At 36.4% G+C, this 22108-nt stretch overlaps 1 protein-coding gene across 3 annotated transcripts in view; it reads left to right on the top strand.

The window, feature by feature from the left end:
- Rras2 (RAS related 2) overlaps window positions 1-15705 on the top strand; it is a 69771-nt gene extending 54066 nt beyond the window's left edge. For all 3 annotated transcript variants that reach the window (XM_020177982.2, XM_074041900.1, XM_074041897.1), the window contains exons 4-6: window positions 12-120; window positions 12109-12227; window positions 14202-15705. In XM_020177982.2, coding sequence (XP_020033571.1) covers window positions 12-120; window positions 12109-12227; window positions 14202-14289 — 316 coding nt within the window. In that variant the 3' untranslated portion in view covers window positions 14290-15705. The remainder of the gene's footprint in view (window positions 1-11; window positions 121-12108; window positions 12228-14201) is intronic.
- The last annotated feature ends 6403 nt before the right edge of the window (window positions 15706-22108 follow it).

Raw genomic sequence — 22108 nt, 5'->3', positions numbered from 1 at the left:
TTTTTTTCCAGTTTTGAAGAAATTTACAAGTTTCAAAGACAGATTCTCAGAGTAAAGGATCGTGATGAGTTTCCAATGATTTTAATTGGTAATAAAGCAGACCTGGATCATCAAAGACAGGTAAGAAGAAATTTCCCTGTTGGGAAGATATGTAAGTGAAATGTTGCATTTAATGAAACAATAGAAAGTCCCCATGATAAAAAAAAAAAATGGTGTTGCATGTCAATTAAATGTGTTTTTCTGAGTCAGGTACACTGCAAACGAAAAAATATTTGGAGAATTAAATTTTTACAAAATTTCGGAAGACTTTTTTGAGCCATCAAGTATTTGTATTAGTTTTATTCACTTGTAATTTCTTAGGTAATATTTAAAAACTCTAGTTAGATAATCTTAAAGTTATCCCGAAATTCCTAATTTATTCACTGTTAATACAAAATTACCTTCATTTAAAGTATGTCTTTAGCCAGGCACTGGTGGCTTACAACAGTAGAGGCTGAGATCAGGAGGATCACAGTTTGGGGTTTTGGCAAATAGTTTACAAAACCCCATCTCAACCAATAGGTAAGCCCTGTACTTTGTGCTTGTCACCCCAAACTATGTGGGAGGCTGAGATCGGGAGGATTTTAATTCTAGGCCAGACCAGGCCCCTCTGCCACAAAAGTTTGGAAGATCCCATCTCAGTGGAAAAAAGCTGGGCGTAGTGGCACATGCTGTCATCTCAGCATAAAATAGGAGGATCAAGATCTAGACTGGCCTGGGCAAAAAGTGAGACCCTATCTCCAAAATAACCAGAGTAAAAAGAGCGCCTGCCCAGCAAGTATGAACCCTGAGTTTAAACCCTAGTACCTCCAAAAAAAAAAAAAAAATGGGGGTGGGTGGAGAAAGAGGGATGGTTTTATTTTATTTTTTAAACGTCTGCTTTGTATTTCTTTTTTTTTTTATTGTTTATACATTTATTCATATGTGTATACATTGTTTGGGCCACCTCTGCCCCCCCACTCCCCTCGCGTCCAGGCAAGAGGAATGGTTTTAAAGTAAATTATAGTATTTGGATTTTTCTTAAGTCCATTAAACAACTGAATTTTCTGTTAATTCTTCACATTGACCAACTTTGATATCAGTAGTAACCTTCAAGATGAAAATGAAGATATGTCTAGCATTTAATGTAAGCTAGTTTATTCTCACTTGCCTCTTTCATCACTTATTGAAAACTTTATTATTTAAAAAAATTTTGGTATTATATTCTCATCTTTTAGATTTTGAGAACAATCTCAGCTGTAAGTTAATATAGGCCCTATATTATTTGGGAATTTTTTTTGTATCTTTATTTCTTTTAGGTGCCACCCCACATCAGGAATGTTACCGTTTAAATTGTTTCTTTTGCTGGTATTTAAGTATACTTGTTTTTATATAACCTCATGTTAGTAAATTCTTAAGATTTTTTTTTAAAAGTGCAAACATCAGGAAATAACTGGTTGGTTAACAGCTTCCATTCTGTAGTTAACTGTTTTTTTTAAAAAAAGCTTAGATTTATACCATATTTATAAAATTCTGTTGTAAACATACCAGATTTAAAACATTGACTTAAAAGAATAACATATTGTTTTAATGCTATGGTTTTCAAATGTTTCTTGTTGATATTTAATGTGGAATTAATTTTCCTTTTATGTCTCTTTCAAATCTGAATAATTATGTTACATTGGGAAAGCGTATAAACTGATATTTATTAAATGATGGCCAGTGGAAGGAATCTCTCTATTGCTTTTCCTAGTCCTTCACTAGAAATTCGTCACATGTCATTGGATCTAGGAAGTAATGGCAAAATAGATACATAGTGAAGAACAGGTTCTCCTCTCTATCTTATGCTAACTTCTGACCATCCCCAAATGCTTCCTGCCTTGATTGTCAAAACAGAAACTTGCTCAAAAGTTTCCATGGTCATAGCTCCAATAAAGGAATAGGAGGGAGATCTAGGGTGAGTGAAGATGTCTAGCCTAGGTAGTGGCAGATTAGGGAGGGCAGGAGAGTGTAGTGTACACCCACTAGAACCAAACAGGTCCTACCATCATTAGCTTAGAGTGGGGTTTATAAGAGTTACTTTTAAGTCATCTGTATCTCTTGAAGATTGCTAGTATGTGATATACAGTTTCCATCATCTGCAGATATCAGCATATTGTAACACTGTCTTTGTTTCTATATCATGGGATTATTCAATTATTCATGAAATTAAAATAATAGACTCTCAGAGTAAAATAAGACAGTGACACAATATAGGAAATGAGTCTTCCATATTTCCATCATCTTAACGATACACGTCGTTATCTTGGAGTTTTTCTATAATGACTTTCCTGTCTAAGCTATGTGAACAGATGTAATTATGTATATGTTGATACCTGAAGTGCAAATGTACCTATGTCTGGGAGAGCAAAGCAACTACTGAAATCTGGTTGCCTAATGTTTTGCTCATTTATTCAGACTGTACCCTCTAAATGGTAAGAGAAGTTTTATTCTTCTTACGCCTGTCTGTCTGATTTTCTCTGGGTTCCTTAACGTTGTAGTCAGACGTATTTATCGCTCTCTCTCTCTCTCTCTCTCTCTCTCTCATTTTTGAGCGGTGCTGGGGTTTGAACTCAGGGCTTCGTGCTTGTTAGGCTTGCACTCTACCACTTGAGCCATGCCTCCAACCCTCACTTTAAAGCCATAACCACTAACCTTATGTGGGCTTTTAGTGTTGACTGGAGATCTTGGTATGTTTTCCTAGTCTTATTTCATTTTCTACTTGTTTGGGTAATTACACTTATTTTCTTATTTGTCTTCATCTGTAGTACTTTCTTCCCCTTCCTTATTCTGAGTTGATGGTGCATTACATTTTGCTATTACATTGAGAAATTCTTACATATTCTCACTTCCACATCTATTAGCTTGAGTATACTTATGCTCAATTAAGTCTGATTTCTACCACTTACATGGTTAAACTTCCCCATCTATGACCAGTTTCTCTACTAGGCATTGGATCCCATTCCTTCTTGCTAGGTTGTGGACAACACCTTAGCAGTTGTTCCATTTCTCTCCTACATGAACAAATAACATGCTACAGTGCCTCTCTCATCTTTAAAGCAAAAACATAACTATGGTAAAAACTTTTCATTTCACATTTCCCTCTGAGTACATTTCTTCTCTTTAAACTAGTTATCCTGCCATTCTTGCTTATACGGACATTGCATTCAGTGCCATAGTCAGGGTCACCACTTACGCAGATGTGAGTGATATTTGACACAGTTGATCACTGTCACCTTTTTGAAATACTTAGCTTTGGGTATCATTTCTGAGCTCCTCTTCTGCTCCCCAGTGCCCCCTGTTGGCTCCCAATTACACTCTTCCGGGCTCTCCAATCCTTGAAGGGTATACTCAGTGCATTTGAAATTGAGAATGCTAAATTAAACGTTTTTGCCTCTTTATAAAGTCTCTTCATAGTTAAAGGTGATGTTTTAGAATGTCTTGGCACCTTCACATGCTATACCAATTCAATATGGACATGCCACTAGGACCCTATAAACACTTTATCCCCCTGTTTAGAGATGTTTACTTTTTGATCATCTCTAGGTTCTTACTCAGTATCCAGTCTGGCTTGCTATGTTGTAGACCTAGCTTCCCTCCGCCCCCTCCTTGCCTTTGTCTTAGATGTGATCCATTAGACTGTTTAAAAAATATTCTAGTCATTCCCCTGTTCTTTGAATTTGTGGATCAGTCCTTGACATTCTTACCACTTGCTGATCCCTATCAAGAAGGGTGATCCATCAGAAGTGGATTTGCCTCTTTCCTTTTGGCTTCTGTACCTGTGGACTCACTGGCTTATTTCATCATCTGATATTTATCACATTTTCAAGACCCTGGAGATGAAGCAGTAGAGAAAACAGTCACCAAGGTTTACATTACATAAAAAGAGATCTGTAGAATTTGAGTGGCTTTTCAGTGTTAGCATAATCATCTGTCTGGCCCCTTAGAGATTGTTCAGTTTGTTTCTCTTGTCAAAGGTATAGAAAGAACATATAGACAAATGATTTACTTGCCCTTGCTAAAATATATTAAAGGAGGCAAATTTGACAGCTATTAATTCAGAAATTTAAATTGGACCTTGGACTTCACAGTATGTCTGGTTTCAAATTCCTTGTCCTGATATTAACCCTTTATAGAAATCAGCTGCTTTTGCTTTTGCTCTTCTACCCCTCCAGCAGTACTGGGAGTTGAACTTAGTGCTCTGTTTACAAGGCAGGTGCTCTCCTACTTGAGCAACCCCACTGGCCATGCTTTTTTTTTGTTGTGATTGCCACCTCTCTCCCTTACCTTAGGTAACCTGTTTCCTTTCCCTCTTGTTAATTGCTAATGGTCATAATTAATTTGAGAAAGGTATTCACTATCTTTTTAATGATAGTATGTGTTACCTACCCAGTCTCTTCTATCTGTCAGTACTTACATACAGTGTGCCTCCTACAGCCTACTTGGGGGTGGGGGGAGAAGAGCCCTTTCCCCTTAAAATAATGTAGGGTTTTTCAGTCTTAACTGTTGGTGCCTGTGTGCATCTATAAGATTTGTAAGACATTGGATGTAGGTGCTGTGAGGACTTCTCAGTTTTGACTGGTCAGTTTTGTTCATGCACCCAACAAATATTTGTTGAGTAGGTGAATCTGGAGATCAGTGACTCAAGATACTGTTTTTCTGTGATGATCCTTTGTACATAATAACTATTTTTGAAAGCAAATAAGTTTTGCTTTTGCAAACTACGTTAGCTTGATGTATCCCTAACCGAGTGTTACAAATGTTGTTTATTCTCGTTAAACCCACTTTCTTCAGATAAAATTATTATTGCTTCTGCTTTGCTCTTCTGTCTGGAAATATATAGTACTGGATGGGCTCATATTACTGTGGATTTCTAGTAATATTTCCTTGTACCTTTGAACTGAGTCTCCCTGGAAGCTCCTAAGCCTAGGCCTGTGAATTTGAAGTAACTGATTCATCTTTGATATTTAAAACAGTTCTGGGTAGAGCTCAGACCTACCAAATCAGAATATCCAGGAGATACGGCTTGGCATTTGGTATCTTTACAAAGTTCCCTGGGTTGAGGAACCTCTAGGAAATACTTTTTGTATAGCTTTTAATCTTCTTCTGATTTCTGGCTTCACCGTGCTGTGGTTTTGTTCCATGTGTTGTCCTTTTTGTTTGCTTTGGTGGTACCAACGCTATTTCTAGTTCTTAGTTAAAACTGAGCTACATCAGTGAGCTCAAAACAGCTTTATATGTGGTTAGAGATCACTTGACCAGAAATGTGTATTTAAACTCCTCTGACCTTGATTCCTCGAAGATAGAGATATGAAACCAGACTTTAAAAATAAGTAAATGAAGTAGTACATAAACAGCCTTAGCAGTGGGATTGTTTTATCATCTAGACCATGAATTCACTAATTCATCTTACTATGTACAAAGAAGTCATTTGCCATTCTCTTTGTCTGAATTATTTTAAGTATGATTGGTAGGGCAATGTAACTTCAGGAATAATTAGGCAACAACTAGCAAAATTCTTTTTTTTTTTTTTTGAGACTGCAATGTAGTCCAGGCTGACATTGGTCTTGAGATCCTTCTGCCTTAGTCTCCTGAGTGCTGGAATTATAGGCATATGCCACTATTCTGGGCTGAGTAAAATTCTTAAGGACATGTTAACTCCCTCCCCAAATCAAATTTACGTTAATAGGTGCTGGTGGATTGGCTCAAATGGTAGAGTACCTAGCAAGTGTGAGGCCCAGCGTTCAAACTCCGAGTACTGCCAAATGACATTAATAAATAAATTGAGATTGACTTAAAATGTTAAGTATTTTTCTTTTTAGGTCTTCTTTTACTTAAGGATATACTTACTTGATTGTTCATACCTCATTTATTTAATGTTTGTTTATAAGTTAATTATTATGTAGTCTAAACTTGGAGTGAGTACAAATGTGCCTTATTTCCTAGTTTCAGAGGAGATTTTTAAGTGGTGGGGGAGCGAGAGAACAAAACCAAAAATTGTATTGTGATATGCTAAGAGTTTTGTCAGTGGTAACTTTAGAGTGTGATGGAAGCTCTGAGAAAGTACTTGTAAAATAGGATCAATACCAGTAGAAAGTCTCTGATTACTCCAGTCTTGTTAGTGAGAAAGAAATTAAAAGAGTATAGATTTGAGAGAGAAGGAATGATATCCTAGCAAGACAAAACAGAATTTGTGATCACATGGAGTTAATTCTTACAGGTAGGAATTTCCTATGCCTAATTTTCTTTTTGGCGGCACTGGGGTTTGAACTCAGTGCCTCACATTTGCTAGGCAGGCGCTCTTACCATTTGGGCCATTCTGCCAGCCCCCTAATTTTCTTAACGTAGAAATTTTTCTTTCTAAATCAGTGGCTTTTGTGAAGCTTTTTCTTCTTACTTGGCTTCCTTACTTATTGTTAATTGCTTACATAATTTGGTTTATATTTCAAATGCATATGCTTTATGGTACACATGTTATTTTAAAGAAAGGCAAGGTAAATTTAAAAATTATATAAGATTGGGCATGCCAATGCTATGTGGAATCTGCTTGCTATCCTGTTGGAACGCAACAAGAGCACAAACCATTAGGATGTAATCGTTGGATGCATGGGCATTAATGTAATAAACTAATGCTATTCTCTGTAGATTGCAGAATTTTGGTAATGGAATGTTAAATTGGTAGAAAAACAATCTGAAAAGATTAGAAGGTATTCCTTGAGTTCAGATGGGTCCAGGAATAATTCATGTTCCAGTCAATAATAATGGAAAAACTCATATTTCTTGGGGCATAGGGTTGTACATTGAGAAGGATTTATCCAAACAGTGGGCAAAATTTGTTCTAGAATAAATGTTTTTCTATAACAAACCCTAAATCCTGATGACAAAGGATCAGAATATTTCCAAACAGCTACCATTCCAGAAGAAAGCACGTGCGTGTACACACACACATACACACACACACACACACACACACACACACACACACACAATCCCTTGCATCACTCAAAAATACAGGGCATGTAAGGAAAAGAGAAAATGCAACTTATAGTAAGGGGGGAAAATCCAGTTGATAGAAACAGACCCAGAAATGACACAGATGAGAAACTAATACAGCTAAAAGCTAGAGAAAACACGGAATATATTAAGTAGAACTGACATAGAATTTATAAAAAGATCTAAATCAAACTACCAGAAACTAAAACTACAACGAGATGGAAAAAATGCACTGGATGATATAATAGTAGAAGAAGTAATAGATAAAAATTTCTAAAGTTGATGAAAATTATATTGTATATATCCAAGAAGCTTAACAAGCTATAGGCACAAGAAATATGGAGGAAATTACAAGACACATCATAATTTGAAACCAGTGGTGTAAAGAAATCTGAGAAATAGCCAGAGGAAAATAAAACTCATACAGAGTATGAGTATTCATCATGATTTCTCTGGAAACAATGCATGCCAGAAGATAGCAATGCAACATCTTTTAAGTACTGAGAGCAAAACAAAACAAACCCCAATTATTTAGAATTCAGCACCCACCAACAATTTATCTAAAAACTGAAGGTGAGATGAAGACAAAGACTTGTCCCAAACATATAAAGTACGAGAGTTCCTCACTACCAGACTTGTATTAAAATAAATATGAAAAATCTTTAGGCACAGGAAAAATAATGCCAAATGGAAATCTGAATCAACACAAAGGAATGAAATGATAATTATGAGGGTAAGTTTAAGTTACTTTTATTGTTACTTAAACCTCTTTAAAACAATTGAAAGTTTGGAGCAAAAATAATGTATTTTGAGGTAAAGGGTAGTAACAAGGAATGAAAGTGTGATTAACTGTTTAAAAATGTACTATAAACTGGAAGACCACTGTAATAGCATAACAGATACATAGTTAATTAGCCAACAGAGGAGATATGTGGAATCGTGGAAACAGTTCAGTTAATCCAAAGGGCAGAAGAGAACAACAAATAGGTGAGGTGGCTAGGAAGCATTTAGCAAGTTGATGACTCAATTATATCAGTAGTCAAGTTAAATATAAATTGTGTGAACATTTCAACCGAAAGGCAGATGCCAGATTGGATAAAAAAGCAAGACCTTAGCTGGGCACAGCTAGGTACTCTGGAGGTTGAGAAATAGGAGTATCACAGTTTTAGTCCAGCCTAGGCAAAATGTTTATGAGACCTATCTCAACTGATAGCTGAGTGTAATGGAACGTGCTTTTCATTCCAGCTGCTCAGGGAAGCACAAATAGGATCGTGGTCCAGGCTAGCCGAACATAAAATGTGACCCTCTCTGAAAAATAAAGCAAAAAGGGTTGGGGGTATGGCTTAAGCAGTAGAGCACTTGGCTATTAAGCCCCATGCTATGAATTCAATACCTAGTACCACACACAGAAAAGAAAGCAAAACAAAACCCAACAACAACAACAAAAACAAACAAGACCTTACAGGAAAACTACTTTAAATTTTAAGATACAACCAGGTTAAAAGTATAAGGATGGGCTAAGATACACCATACTTAACAATAATGAAAATAAATGGCCATATAAATATCAAAGTCAATTTCAGAGCAAATAGTATCGCCAGGAATAAAGTTGATTTGTAATGATAAAAAGATTAATTTTATCAAGAGGACATAACACTCATAAACATTCATGTATGAAATAACAGCTTCAGAATTCCTGAAGCCAGAATTAAAAGCGGTACAAATAGAAATACACAGGTTCACAATTAAAGCCAGAGACTTCAACACCCTCTTCAATAATAGAAAGAAGTAGAAAAATCAGTGAGAGCTAGATGACTTGAACAACACAGACAACTTACCCTAATTGACAGTTAGTCAGTATTCCACCCAAAAATGTAAAATGTGCATTCTTTTGAAATGAGAATGGCTCATAAAACAATCATTAATAAATGTAAATGAATTCCAGCCCGACAGCACATACTCTGCGATGACAGCAGAATCGAATTAGAAAGTAATAACATATCTAGCAAATCTCCAAATATTGAGAAACTAAACATTGGGTCATAGAAAAGAATCAAAAGGGAGATTACAATGTATTAGGAACTGAATGAAAATCTGATACAGCATATTGAAATTTCTGGGAAATAATAAAGGATGGAATCCAATGAAATAAAAATCGAAACACTGTAGGGCTTAGTAGTATGTTCATGCTTACTATGTGTAAGGCCCAGTGCGCAAACAGAAAAAAAAAAAAGAAAAAACCATAGAAGAAATCAAAACAAAAAATTGGCTTTTAGAAGATCAAATTGGCAAACCTCTGGCCAGAATGATTAATAAAGACGGAGAGCTGGGGATATAGGTCAGTGGTAGAGTGCTTGCCTCATATGTGTGAAGCTCTGGGTTTGATCCCTAGCATCACAGAGAGAGAAGACACAAATCAATATTTGGAATGAGAGAAGTATCATCACTTCAGATCTTAGAAACGTGCAAAAGGTATTGAAGAAAACTACTATATCAATAAATTAATTCGGATGAAGTAGACATGGTCTTGAAAGGTACACATACCCAAAGCTTACTCAAGAAACAGAGATGAGCTGGACAGTACTGTGTGCCAAATAAATTTGATTTGTAACAATGGATTCACCTGTGAACTATATCAAACATTTAAGAAAGGCAGACTCCCTTAGAGTAAACAAACTTCCTGAATATTGAAGAGAAGAGAATTCTTTCTAGCTCATTATATCAAACTAGCATTACTCTAAAACCCAAATCAGACAAAGATATATGAAAACTGCAGCCCAATAACTTCCTGAGCATACATATGCAAATTCTTAGCAAAACGTTAGCAAATAGAATTTAAAACATTAGATAGAAAGAGTAGTTCTGTACTCATGTCAGGAATACAGAATTTTAAAACCTGTTGAAATCACAATAAGAAGGGGACTGAGGTAGAAAGGAAAAATAGAGGAGATGAGCCAGTTAGAGTTATAATACGTATACATGGAAATGTCACAATGAACACCCTGTCTAGTTACCTTTAAGAAAAAAAACACATGTCTTTTTTTCAAAAGCAGAGAATAGGAAGGTAAAACAGGTCCTGTCTGGGGGTTGGTACCAATGTGAGGAGGAAGGACATAAGGAAAAGAAGGATGGTGAATGTGATGAAAATACTATTTACTCATGTATATAAGTGGAAAAATGAGACCTGTTGAAACTGTTCTAGGAATGGGGGGAAGAGGGATAAAGCAGAATGATGGAGGGGGTGAATTCAACTAAAACATACTGTAAAAAGTTTTGTAAATGTTACAGTGTACCCCCAGTACAATCATAATATGATGGTACTAAAAACATTTTTAAAAAGATTGCAGCGTTGATTTACCATTTGAAAGTGAGTAAGTATAATTCATCATGTTAATATACTGAAAAGGAAAAACTCAGAATCATCTGAATAAGTGGAGAAAAGAATTTGGTAAAGCTCAACATCCATTCTTAAGAAGACTGTTTATAAGCAGGATAGTGGGAAATTTTGTTAACTGAATAAAAGGCATCTATAATAAAATCCTACAACTGACAACATATTTAATGGTAGAAGATGAAATGCTCTGTCTGAAAGATCAGAGGCAAGTTAACAATATTTTTCTCACCACTGCTATTACTGTGCAAGAGGTTCTGGACAGTGCAGCCAGGTCAGAAAAAGAAAGAAAGGCATCCACTCCAGAAATGAAGAAACTAAAAGTTTCTTTTAAAAACATTAGCAAATGACATGGTTATGTAGAAAACCTATGGAATTTTCAAAACAAAACAAAAAAACCCTCAATGAGTTTAGAAAGGTTTTAGAGTATAAAATAAATATAAAAAATTATCCTAGTTATATAGGGTAAAGAAGTTACTAATTGAAAAGAAACCAGAAGAATGTAGTTCTTCACAGGTGATAGGTTCCCAAATTTCCTTTTCTTTTGCCCATCTGACTTTTCTAACTTCTTTGGCAAGTGCTTATTTTTGTGATGATAATAGCAATAAAAGGCATTTACCCCTAGAAACCACAGTTTTAAGCCCTGCTATATGAATGTGCATGTAATAGAGTTCAATGACATAGGTAAGTATCACTGTTCAAATCCTTTACATTTAAAATAGGGTATTTAGTTCAATTAATGTTTTCTTACTTCTGTTCTATGTTAGTGATGTTACCCTTCCTTGTCTGCTTTTCTTCACCTCCAAATTGTGAAGGCCTGTGGTCTACCAATCCCAAGTATTGATGAATCGCCTTTGTACCAGATAGTGGCAAGTACAATGATGAGGAGACCATGTGGCTTTGGAAATGTGTATTCTCCTCTCCATCCTTACCCGTTGCCACTTTCTCTCTTTGCTTGCTGGATTGCAACCATACTAGATTTCTTTCAGCTCCTAGGACTCAGACAGCCCATTTGTTCTTAGGACTTCATATATGCCATATCCTCAGGGACTTTTCATCACTCTGCCCCTACTTAACTCCAAATTCAATTTAGTTCTTAGCTTAGATGTCACTTCTTCAGGGAAGCTTCATCATTTCCTTTACAAGGTTAGATACTTGTACTTTCCCTTCCCAGAATGTGTTACTGCTGTGTTTAATACTTTTGGTGTAATCTATAGACTGAAATATCAAAAAGTAGTACAGTGGTCCCTTGATATCTGCAGTGAACTGGTTCCAGGACACCACAATTTTTGGATGCTTAAGTCCAAAGTCTGTATAAAATGGCATAGAATTGCATATAACCTACACATATTCTCCTGTATACTTTAAACTATCTCTAGATTGCTTATAATACCTAATGTGATGTAAATACTATGTAAATAGTTGTGGTGATGTATTGTTTAGGGAATAATGACAAGAAAAAATGGTCTGTACATGGTTCACTGTATTTCCATCACAGTGTATTCTTCCAAGTTGTTCTACAGAGGTGGGCTTTAGTTTGTGTGGAGCTATGAAGTCGTTTGTTTATTTTAGGATAAAATAGCTTGACCTACAGCACAGTTGGTAGCCAGGATTACATAGCACAAATCTAATTGCTAGTGCCTTAAATACAACTCTTGAAATTTCAGGTAACACAGGAAGAAGGACAACAGTTAGCACGGCAGCTTAAGGTAACATACATGGAGGCATCAGCAAAGATTAGGATGAATGTAGATCAAGCTTTCCATGAACTTGTCCGGGTTATAAGGTAAGAAAACACATGCTATAAGTGTATTTAAAAAAATTACTATGGATTGTTTTTAGTAAGAAAGAATTGTATGTAGGAGTGATTTCTTCCTAGGGGTTAATGCACATGGTGTGTTAAATTTTTAATTAAGTAATATTACATTCTGGGTACTTCTGAAAAATAAAATCTCATTTAATAATGTTATAGAAGATAGAAAGTTCATGTAAGGATTTTGAAGAGTAAATGCAGCTTCCAGAGGTGTTGGTGGTTTGAAAATAGGATGATAGCAAGCTAATATTTGAGTGGTAATCAAATATCTGCCAAATACTGTGCTAAGTACTTTAAATGTGTTTTTACATTTAATCCTCTCTACAACCAAGTAAGCTAAATGCCTGCCTTTACCATCATTTTCAGATGGGAAAACAGAGGTACAAAGAAGTTAAATAATTCATTCAAGGTTTAGATATATTAAATGGAACTAGGGCTTGAATCCAGACCTCTGATTCCAGAGGGTTGGCGGAGTGGCTCAAATGTTAGAGCGCCTGCCTAGCAAGCTTGAGGCTCTGAGTTCAGACCCTAGTACCACCAAATCTCTATTTCTAGAGCCTGTTTTCTTATCTGTGCTTCTTATCCATCTCCTGCCAGGCTTAGAGTAAGCCAGGTAGTAGAGACTGAATAATTCTACAAGGTGTATGATATCCTACTAAGACATAAGTGTGACACCTGAGTCTACAAAGAATTTTTCTGTAGAAAGGCTAGGAGCCTCTGTGGTTTAGAAGGTGTTAATGGATTCCAGGAAGCTTGAGGTGATGGCCAGGTCTGCTAGGGTTACTATACATGCTGCATGTAAGAAAGATTAAGTTGTTTCAGTGAGCAGTGTTTGATTAGATTATTTTGAGTGTTTGTGGCCTTTCCTCTATCTACTGGTTTTCTCTGCTAGTTAGTTATTTTACAGGAGTATTTAGTGGGTGAATTGATACTTGAGCTATGGGCTTCTCTTTGTGGAAGGGAAAAAGTAAAGGCTATATAGGTTTTAGTTTTTTAATAGTTTGCTAAAAATTCCAGTTCTGTTACTGTTTTCAAGAGTTCTAGAAAGACATGGTTGTGATGGTTGTATAACAGTGTGAATATACCTAATGCCATTGAAGTATGTACTTAAATATGGATAAGCTAGATAATTTTGTTTTTTACTACTGCCTTTAAAAAATATCTTGTCCTTCCTTTTGACCTTCAAGATCTACTTGACCCATTAGTCAGGCATGAGAAAGGAAGGTAGAGGAGTTTAAAAATTTTTTTTAATTGCCAGCACTATTAGGCATATTTAAACATCACAAGATCTTAAGTACCCATAACAGCTGTGAAAGGTAGGTTTTTATTACTCCTTTCTAAAAACTAAAGATAGATAAATCCACTAACTTGCCTAATACTTAGTTTAATAAATGGCAGATAGGTAGGTGTAAGAATTGTGTGCATACTTTATAAGGATAATTTTATATTGTTCTCTGTGATGGATATTTATTCTTAAGATGGATATTATTCTAAAATACATGTCTACATACACAGACACATTCTAAGTACAGCTTCTGGACAAGGAATTTCAAATTGGGAAGGAACATGGAGCTACTGAGTCTAGTGTCTCATTTGATTCAGGATTTACCCATGAAAGCAACTTGGACAGCTCTGCTTGTGCTTGTGTTGAAGCATTTGCGGCCTGCTCCCTCCCCGCTAAGTTTTTTTCTTCGTACTTTTCTTGCTGTGGCTGGGGATCAAACCCAGGGCCTCATGCATGCTAAGCAAGTGCTCTACCCAGTACACTGTATTCTAACTTCCCCTGTGCTTTTTTTTTTTTTTTTTTTTGCTTTCTTTCACAGATTTGCTTTGATCTCTATTTGAACATTGAAAAGCATATGCACTTAAAATGCAACTTGTCCAAAAATAACCTGCATTTGTAATTGTAAATTATCAAGTAAGCAATTAGATTTTTCTTTCTTGCAGGAAATTTCAAGAGCAAGAATGTCCTCCTTCACCAGAACCAACTCGGAAAGAAAAAGACAAGAAAGGCTGCCATTGTGTAATTTTCTAAGAATCACTTGAGTTGTAGCTACCAACTGCCAGGAAAAAGCCCTCATCTCTTCCTCTCTTTATCGTTTACACCATGTTGGTACCTTTCTAGCCTTAGACAAATGATCACCTTAGCCTTAGACCAAGAAGCTGGCTAATCCTTTCCGTGAAGCTAATACAGTGGTCCTTTCCAGGCCAATTTAAAGGAAACACTAAGGCTGCTTCAAAGATGATCTGATTTCTTTAAAATATATGTCTTCATACACAGACACATTCTTTTTTAAGGGCTTACATTTTAATAGAGATGAATCAATTTTGGAACCTAAGCTGTTTGCTAAGCTGAAGTCATAGGTTGTTAAATAATTTTTAACTTCTGGAATCATTTTGCCTACTGTTACTCTAAATAGAAACATAGGGAGTTTTTTTTAAATGTGAATTTTTCCCTAACTTTAAAACTCTTGATGTCAACTTTAGTTAACCTTAAATACACTGAATGGAATCTACAAAAGTGAGACATCTCAGACCTTTCCTGATGCTACAACTTTTGATTTCCAGTGGCCAAAATACCAAAATGCCTATTGTATTTATGGATTAAAAACTGTTTATCAAGCCTTTGTTATTATGCCTCCTCTTGAAGATGGTAATATTCTCTGTGGCCAAATATATGGACTCATTCTGGATTTAGGCATTTCAATGTATTTGGTTTCTTAATTTAACTCTTTTTCACAGCCATGCTAAGGGTAAGAATGAATAATTTCTGTCTTCCTTTTCAAGTATTTCTGGTTAAGGGTTTCAAAAAACTAAAATTGTTTTTGTTTTTGATGTAATATAAAATATGGAATTGATCTTTCCAGAGTCAGAGATGATTAATGTTTTGCTATATACTTTTATACATTATTTTCTTATCAAACTAGTTAACAAGTATTTTTATATGTTTGTAAGCAAATATGCTTTCACAGCATACCTTGTGTATATGTAAAGATAAGTATTTAATTCTCACTGTTCACTTTTAACTGACAAAAGAAAAAAAAAGGAAACTATTGAAAGTGTGGTAGAACCTTTACTTGCTGGTCTGGTCCTGGTTATATCCACCTTTGGCCAGTTATGTCCCCTTACTCAAAAACCTTCCCAATAGAGTACGACAGGATGAGACTCTGAAATCACTTTCAGTATCCCCTGCTAGATATTGACTGTTTTATCAAGTATTAAGTGTAAAACTTTTAATTGACAATTAGTATAACTGTGGATAGCTTCTGATTTTGTTTTTAGTTCTGTGGATTGTGTTTAAACAATTGAAAAGTATGTTTCTGATTTTGAGATATTAAGTGGTATTGCACAGTTGTCACTTTACTGAACGTGTACAACAGTCCCATGAAGTTTATAAGCATATCCTTGTATAGCTTCAGGTGCTAGAATTAAAATTGATCTGTTATCACAAGATGATACTTGATTACTCATTTTGTTATTTTAGTGGTTTTGTGAGGGAATGAGCATTAGAATAAACTTATTTTACTAGCTCTATGCCTTATCGCAATAGTGTCTTAGGGTCTGAATGTAAAAGTCACATTGGTCATTGAGCAGGTAAACTTCATGTGAAACATTTTGATGTTCTTAATGATTTCTTGAATGTTTGAGATGAGTGTTTCATAACTTTTTTTTTCTCTGAAGTGCTCCTAAGAGAACTCAAACTGTAGAGGAGAGAGGAGGTTGAATATATGCATATATACCCACCAAGATGAAGCCTAAAATAGCTGAGGCAAAGTAGACCATATATTTATTTGAATGCTAATAAAAAAATCATAGTGTATTACTTACATTTACATAATGTTATCTTTCCTGTCAAGTCTTCTAGTAAAATTATTGCCCAGGAAGATAGTATTATTGTCCTGTGACTTTGATACCGTGCTAGCATTATCACGTATTCTGTGCAGTACTTTTAGTTAGGAAAGTTTTTTATTTATCATAGATAACTTCAGATGATAAGAGTCTGCCTACATAATATCCAAATTCAATGGGAGATCCTTCAGGTTTGTTTTCTCAAATTTTTTCCTCTCTGTGCTTTAGGTACTTTGATTGCTTCAAGTTCTCTAACCTTCTGTAGTTGTTTAATGTGCTATTGATCTTGTCCAGTTAATTAATTTTCATTTCAGATTTTTTTCCCTCTACAAGTTTTTTTAGGCAGGGTATCACTATGTAGTCTAGGCTGACTTGGAACTTGCTATATAGCCCAGGCTGATACTGTACTCACAGTCCTCCTGCCTCAGCCTCTTGAGTGCTGAAATTACAAAGCCTATGCCACCATGCCTAGCTCCTTTTTGTTCTTTTTTATATGTCCTATTTCAGTTCTCATTATGTTCATGTATTCTTCTTAGCCAGCCATTCCCAACTAGGTTCCCAGAGAATGAGTCCTAATGCCTGATCTGTTGTGTGTAATAAATTAACTTCTCATCTCTGCCTCTAGAATTGTACTAGTTGTCTGCCATCATTGGGAGAATTGAGAAAATAATCACTCAGATAACTCTGTAGGACTTAATCCTCTCACAGTTTTGGTTGAGAAAGGCCACTTTGAATATTTGAATGTGGTTATAGTAGTGGTTTTAATGTCTTTGACCATCTCATCATCTGTAAATGTTGGATTTGTTTCTATTGACTGATTTTTCTCTAGTTATGGGCCACATTTTCATGTATCTGCACACATTTACCAAGTTTTGGTTGGGTGATAGACATTGTATACTTTATGTTGTTGGGTGTCTAGATGTGTCATCTTCATTTGAAGGGTTTTAAGCTTTGTTCTGATAGTTAGTTACTTTACTTGCTGTTCAGTTTGATCCTTTCAGGTCTTGTTTTTAAACTTAATGTAGTCTCAAGTAGCCTTTTTCCCTCATGATAGTTTAGTTCTACTAGTAAAGTGTGGCCCTTTGGGATCCTTTGCTGAATGTCCTGAGTGGTCAATAAGGGCTCTACAGTTTGACTTGTGGGAACTGAAGCAACTCTTAGCTCCATGTGAGCTGTGGGGATTTATTCTCTTCACAGCCCTTGGGTCACTCTTTGCCCAGTCATCAGAGTTTGGTCCTATGCATGTATATCTTACTATTTCACAAAGACTCATTGATACTGTGCATATTTTGGGAGTCCTTTTTCTTTGTATACCTGTCCCCTCCAGAACTTTGTGTGACAACTTTCAGCTGTTTCAAGCTTCCTGAGCTCCAGTGTCTATCTTCTCAGCTCAGAAACATTTGTGCCCCACTTGGAATCTCCATCCCATTGCAGTCTGGAATGTGCTGCTGGGCAGAAAGCCAGGGCAGTCTTAAAGCTTTCTTTCTCTTCTATTAAGGTTTGTCATTAGGGTTATAGTCCACTGCTCCCTGCTATACAGTATCTATAAACAATTGTTTCATATTTTTACTTTTTTTTTGAGATAGTTTCTGGCTATTTTGCCCAGGCTGGCCTCAAACCACTGGGCTACAATAGTCCTTCTGCCTCAGCCTCCTGTGTAGTTGGGACTTCAGGCTTATACCATAGCACCTAGCTTAGTCCAGTTTTTAAATTGTTTTGGGCAGGGGTAAATATGGCTCATTACAAAAAGTGGCCTATCTCATGATATGAATAACTTGTCAGTTGGCTTTTTTTCCCCTCTGTAATTGGCAAACTTTTTCTATAAAGGGCTATATAGTAAATAGCTTGGGCATTGCCAGGCATATGGTCTCTCTTCCAAGTACTCAATTTACCATTCTGGACTGAAATAGCCATAAGCAATGTGTAAGCAGTTGAATGTATGTGACTGTGTTTCAGTAAAACTTTATTTGTGCACACTGAAGTGATTCATATCATTGTCATATGTCATAAAATGCAAATCTTTGCATTTGTTTCCCATCCCTTTAAAATTATGAAGACTATTCTGTATGAAAACAGATGATGGGATGAATTGCCAACCCTGCTATATAGCACAGTGTTGGCAGAATGCAGGTTGTATTCATTTCAGGTTTCTTTCTCAACTTGAGAATCCTTATGCCTTTTTATGTGGAAATTCAAATAATTTCCTGAATGGATAGTCATGGATTTGTATCCTAGGAGTTTTCTCCCTATTTTGTTTGTTTAAGTTTACAGTATTTCACAGTTTGACATTATTCTCTAATTGATATATACGTTACTTTGATGATTTGCTAAATTTGAGGCTTCAGAGTTTTATAATATAAATTGGTCCTTTGCCACATACTTCAAGTTTTCAAAAAATTAGTGTCTCAGGGTAGTATATACTTAAGGTCTAGCTTGCTTTTCTTCTTTCTGTCACTACTTATTTTAATTCATGTTCTTTCCCCATTGCCATCCATTTTGATGCCATTGAACCACTAACTGACAAGCACGTAGGGAGATGTTATCATTTTCAAACTCTTAGCATTTGTTTCTAAAATTTAAAGTATGTGTTTAATCAAAAAAGTTATATTTAAAGTACCTGACCTAGCAGATTTCATTGTGCAAGACTATATTGGTGTATTGGGGAAATAGATATGTTCCTTCCTTCAGATTACTTGGAGTCTAGTGGAGAAAGTTTAAGAGTGACAGAGACAAATGCTGATGTCCCATCTTTTTAAGGCAAAGTATGGGAAGCCTGCAAAAAAGTGTTATCAGGACCAGCTGGAGGAAGGGTATATGTTCTAAAAGAACTGAATTAGAAGTGGTGCTTTTTCTGGAGCTTGACAGATTGGTAGGATTTGAGGCAGGGAGGAGGGAAGAATGTGCCTTGGCAAAAGCCCAAGGCACAGTGTTGGCAGCATGCAGGTTGTATTCTAAAAAGATTCTGAGTACAATGGGACAGATAAGACCAGGTAGACTGGGATTGGATTGTTGGGGCCTTCAAACAGGATAACCCTTCTGTATATAATGGGAAACAGCCAGGAATTCTAAACGGGAGATGCCTGGATCTATTCTACAGGTAGTATGAATGGCAGAGAGGTGTAGATTTAAGGAGACAGTCAGTTAAAACGCTGTTTCAGTAACAAAATCTGTCCTTTTACTGTCATAAACTCTCTGAAGGCAGAGCCATGTCCTTTTGTCTGATGTGTACAGAAATACCATTAGGTGAATGAGTAATTTCAGAGAAAGATGAACTGCAGTTAACGTGGGGAAAAAGGGACTGAACATTAGAGGTGTATCTGAGAAGTGTTTGAGAGTCCAAAATATTGAGCTTGGGTGTGCAGAAAAGTGATGTACTATTAATGGAAATAAAGAGCACAGGCAACTTTCTAGGGATAGAACTATATGGTGTTTGTGACAGTTTTAGATTTAGTCAGGAGGAATTTGGGAATGGAGATTGGAGCTCAAAAGGAGAAGCTGGGACTACATAAACAGATTTGTAATTTATCCATTTTGAAGTGATTGAAGAGAGAGAAGTGGGACAATGTCTGGTGCTATTGGCTCACGCCTGTAATCCTAGCTACTCAGGAGGCAGAGATGAGATCGTGGTTCAAAGCCAGCCCGGGAAAATAGTTCGAGAGACCCTATCTTGAAAATACTCATCACAAAAAGGGCTGGTGAGTGGCTCAAGGTGAAAGCCCTGAGTTCAAGCTCCAGTACTGCAAAAAAAAAAAAAAAAAAAAAAAAAAAGCAGAGGTAATATCCACTAGAAAGAGTGTTAGAGAGAAGGTGCAAGGGTAAAACTTTCTGGGAAAACAAACATTTGGAGAGTCGAATATTAAGAGCCAGTGGACAGTAAAGAAAAGCAGCCAGAAATTGGAAAAAGCCAGGAACCTGTATGTCAAAGAAGTTGGGGATGGAGGGGTTGACTGGGGTAGGCTATTAAGAGGCCAGTGCAAGGTACTTAATCATTGGAACTAAGTGTTACTGTCCTGGATACCTAAGTAAGCATCTGAGAGATTTGAAAGCCTAGGGTTTGGCAGGGCATGATGGCACACACCTGTAATCCTAGTGCTTGTGAGGCTGGGTTAGGGAGGATCACAAATTTAAGGCCAACCTGAGCTACATAGTGAGACCCTGTTTGAAGAAACAAAACCCAAAAATCCCGTAGGGTTTTTACGCTGGCATTCCTTTGTAAGAATAGTGTATCACACTGCTTCTCAGATTATCTGTATTAAAGGCTCAGCTTAAAAACATTTTTATCTCCAGTGTTGTGGACTAATATATTTGTTAAGTGTAATGAAAAGTGAATTAACTAGAAAAATAATTCTCTTGGGTATCCTGGCAATGTCAAATCACTATAAGAGGTTCTAAGTACTTGTTCTCTGTTGCTGCATCTCCTTTGTGAATGTTAACAGGCTGCACGTCTGCTTGGAGTAGCACTAGTGTTGTCGGAAGGGAGTACAATATTCAGGTGTATTTCACAGGTGGCCCTTCTGACTTCTGGGTAGGCTAGTCATTTCAGGTTCATATTACTCAGTAGGAGTTGTATTCCAACATGAGAAAAAAACAGAGACTCTTATAAATTCCAAGTGTAAAGGAGTCTGTAGTCTTGAAGATATTTCTCTTTTTCTCTTCAGTTAATACGTAAAAGTTAGTTGAAGTAAAGGAAAATTGTTTAAGCATATAACTGCTTAAAATATAAGAACTATTATCAATCAGTATGCTAAAAGATGGGAATATTTAGAGCAGTGTAAGTACATGTTAATGAATGCTGTCTTACGTTAAGACATTATGAATGTTAAGTGAAAAGTCTGATCATAACTATAAAAAATTATGAATGCATATTTTATGATATTTTCAGTAATAAGCGATCAAAATGCAAGCCAAACGTGCTACAACACAAAGTGGGCATTTACTGGACATTTCATATGAAGAAGTGAGGGATGGTAGAATGGGCCTGGCTTTCAGTGAGTCCTATGGCAGGATACCATGAGGACTGGCTCTCAAGGTGAGGACTGGCTAAATTGTGAATCTGTGGTAGAGAAGTCCTTTAGTGTGAGAAAGCTTGTGTCAATCCTGAGGCCAGAAAAGGTAAAATGGCCCCAGCTTTCATAGCTACTCACAGGTGCAACAGTGGTTAGAACCTAGGCTCTCCAGGCTTACCATTACAGTCTCTGTCTCTCCACCCTATAAAGTGTATGTCTCTGAACCCTCAGGGGTGCCATTATTTAAATGTGACATTTTAGTATAGATCATTTGCTTTCAGTTTTCAAAGGATTTAAGTAGAAGAATTAGCTTCATGCTAATTAGCATTCAGCTGCTATTTATAATTTGTTACTGCATCTCAGTCATTTTCAAAAGGGATTTATTTTCATTCATTATGCCTAATTTGGGCAATATGAAGAACAAAATGAATCAGTCTCTTAAAATTAAAAGCACCAAATAGCAAAATAGTGGAAATTGCTATCTTCCCTGATTTTGTATTATAGTTAGTGATTAAACACTCTTAGTTAAGTCTTTAACTCCTTTGTAGCTGAACTCTTCTGTAACACAATTCCCAAAGCTGGGCTTTCTTACTCTGTGTCAGATTCTGTTATTAAATGATCTGGAGAGGTCTTTCTGCAGTTCTTTTAGCTTTAAAAAAAAAAAGGCTGGGGGATGACTCTTACCTGTAACCTCAACTACCTGGGAGGTGGAGATTGGGAGGCTCATGGTTTGATGCCAGTCTGTGCAAAAAGTTAGCCAGACCGCACCTCAATCTATAAGCTGGGTGTGGTGGCTCATGTCCTGAAGTCCCAGTTACACAGGAAGCTGTAGTAGGATTGCAGTCTGAGACCGTCCCAGGCAAGAAGTGACATCCTTCCTGATAAATAATAAAAGGTAAAAAGGGCTGGGGCAAGGCTCAAATGGCAGAGTACCTGTCTAAAAGCTCTAGTATCATCAAAAGATGGGGTGAGGGGACACAGCAGATGATGACTCCCCAC

This window comes from Castor canadensis, chromosome 1 (genome assembly GCF_047511655.1).
Source record: "Castor canadensis chromosome 1, mCasCan1.hap1v2, whole genome shotgun sequence".
Lineage (NCBI taxonomy): Eukaryota > Metazoa > Chordata > Mammalia > Rodentia > Castoridae > Castor > Castor canadensis.
Note: the sequence above shows the minus strand (reverse complement) of the source record. Positions and strands in the feature narration are given on the sequence as shown.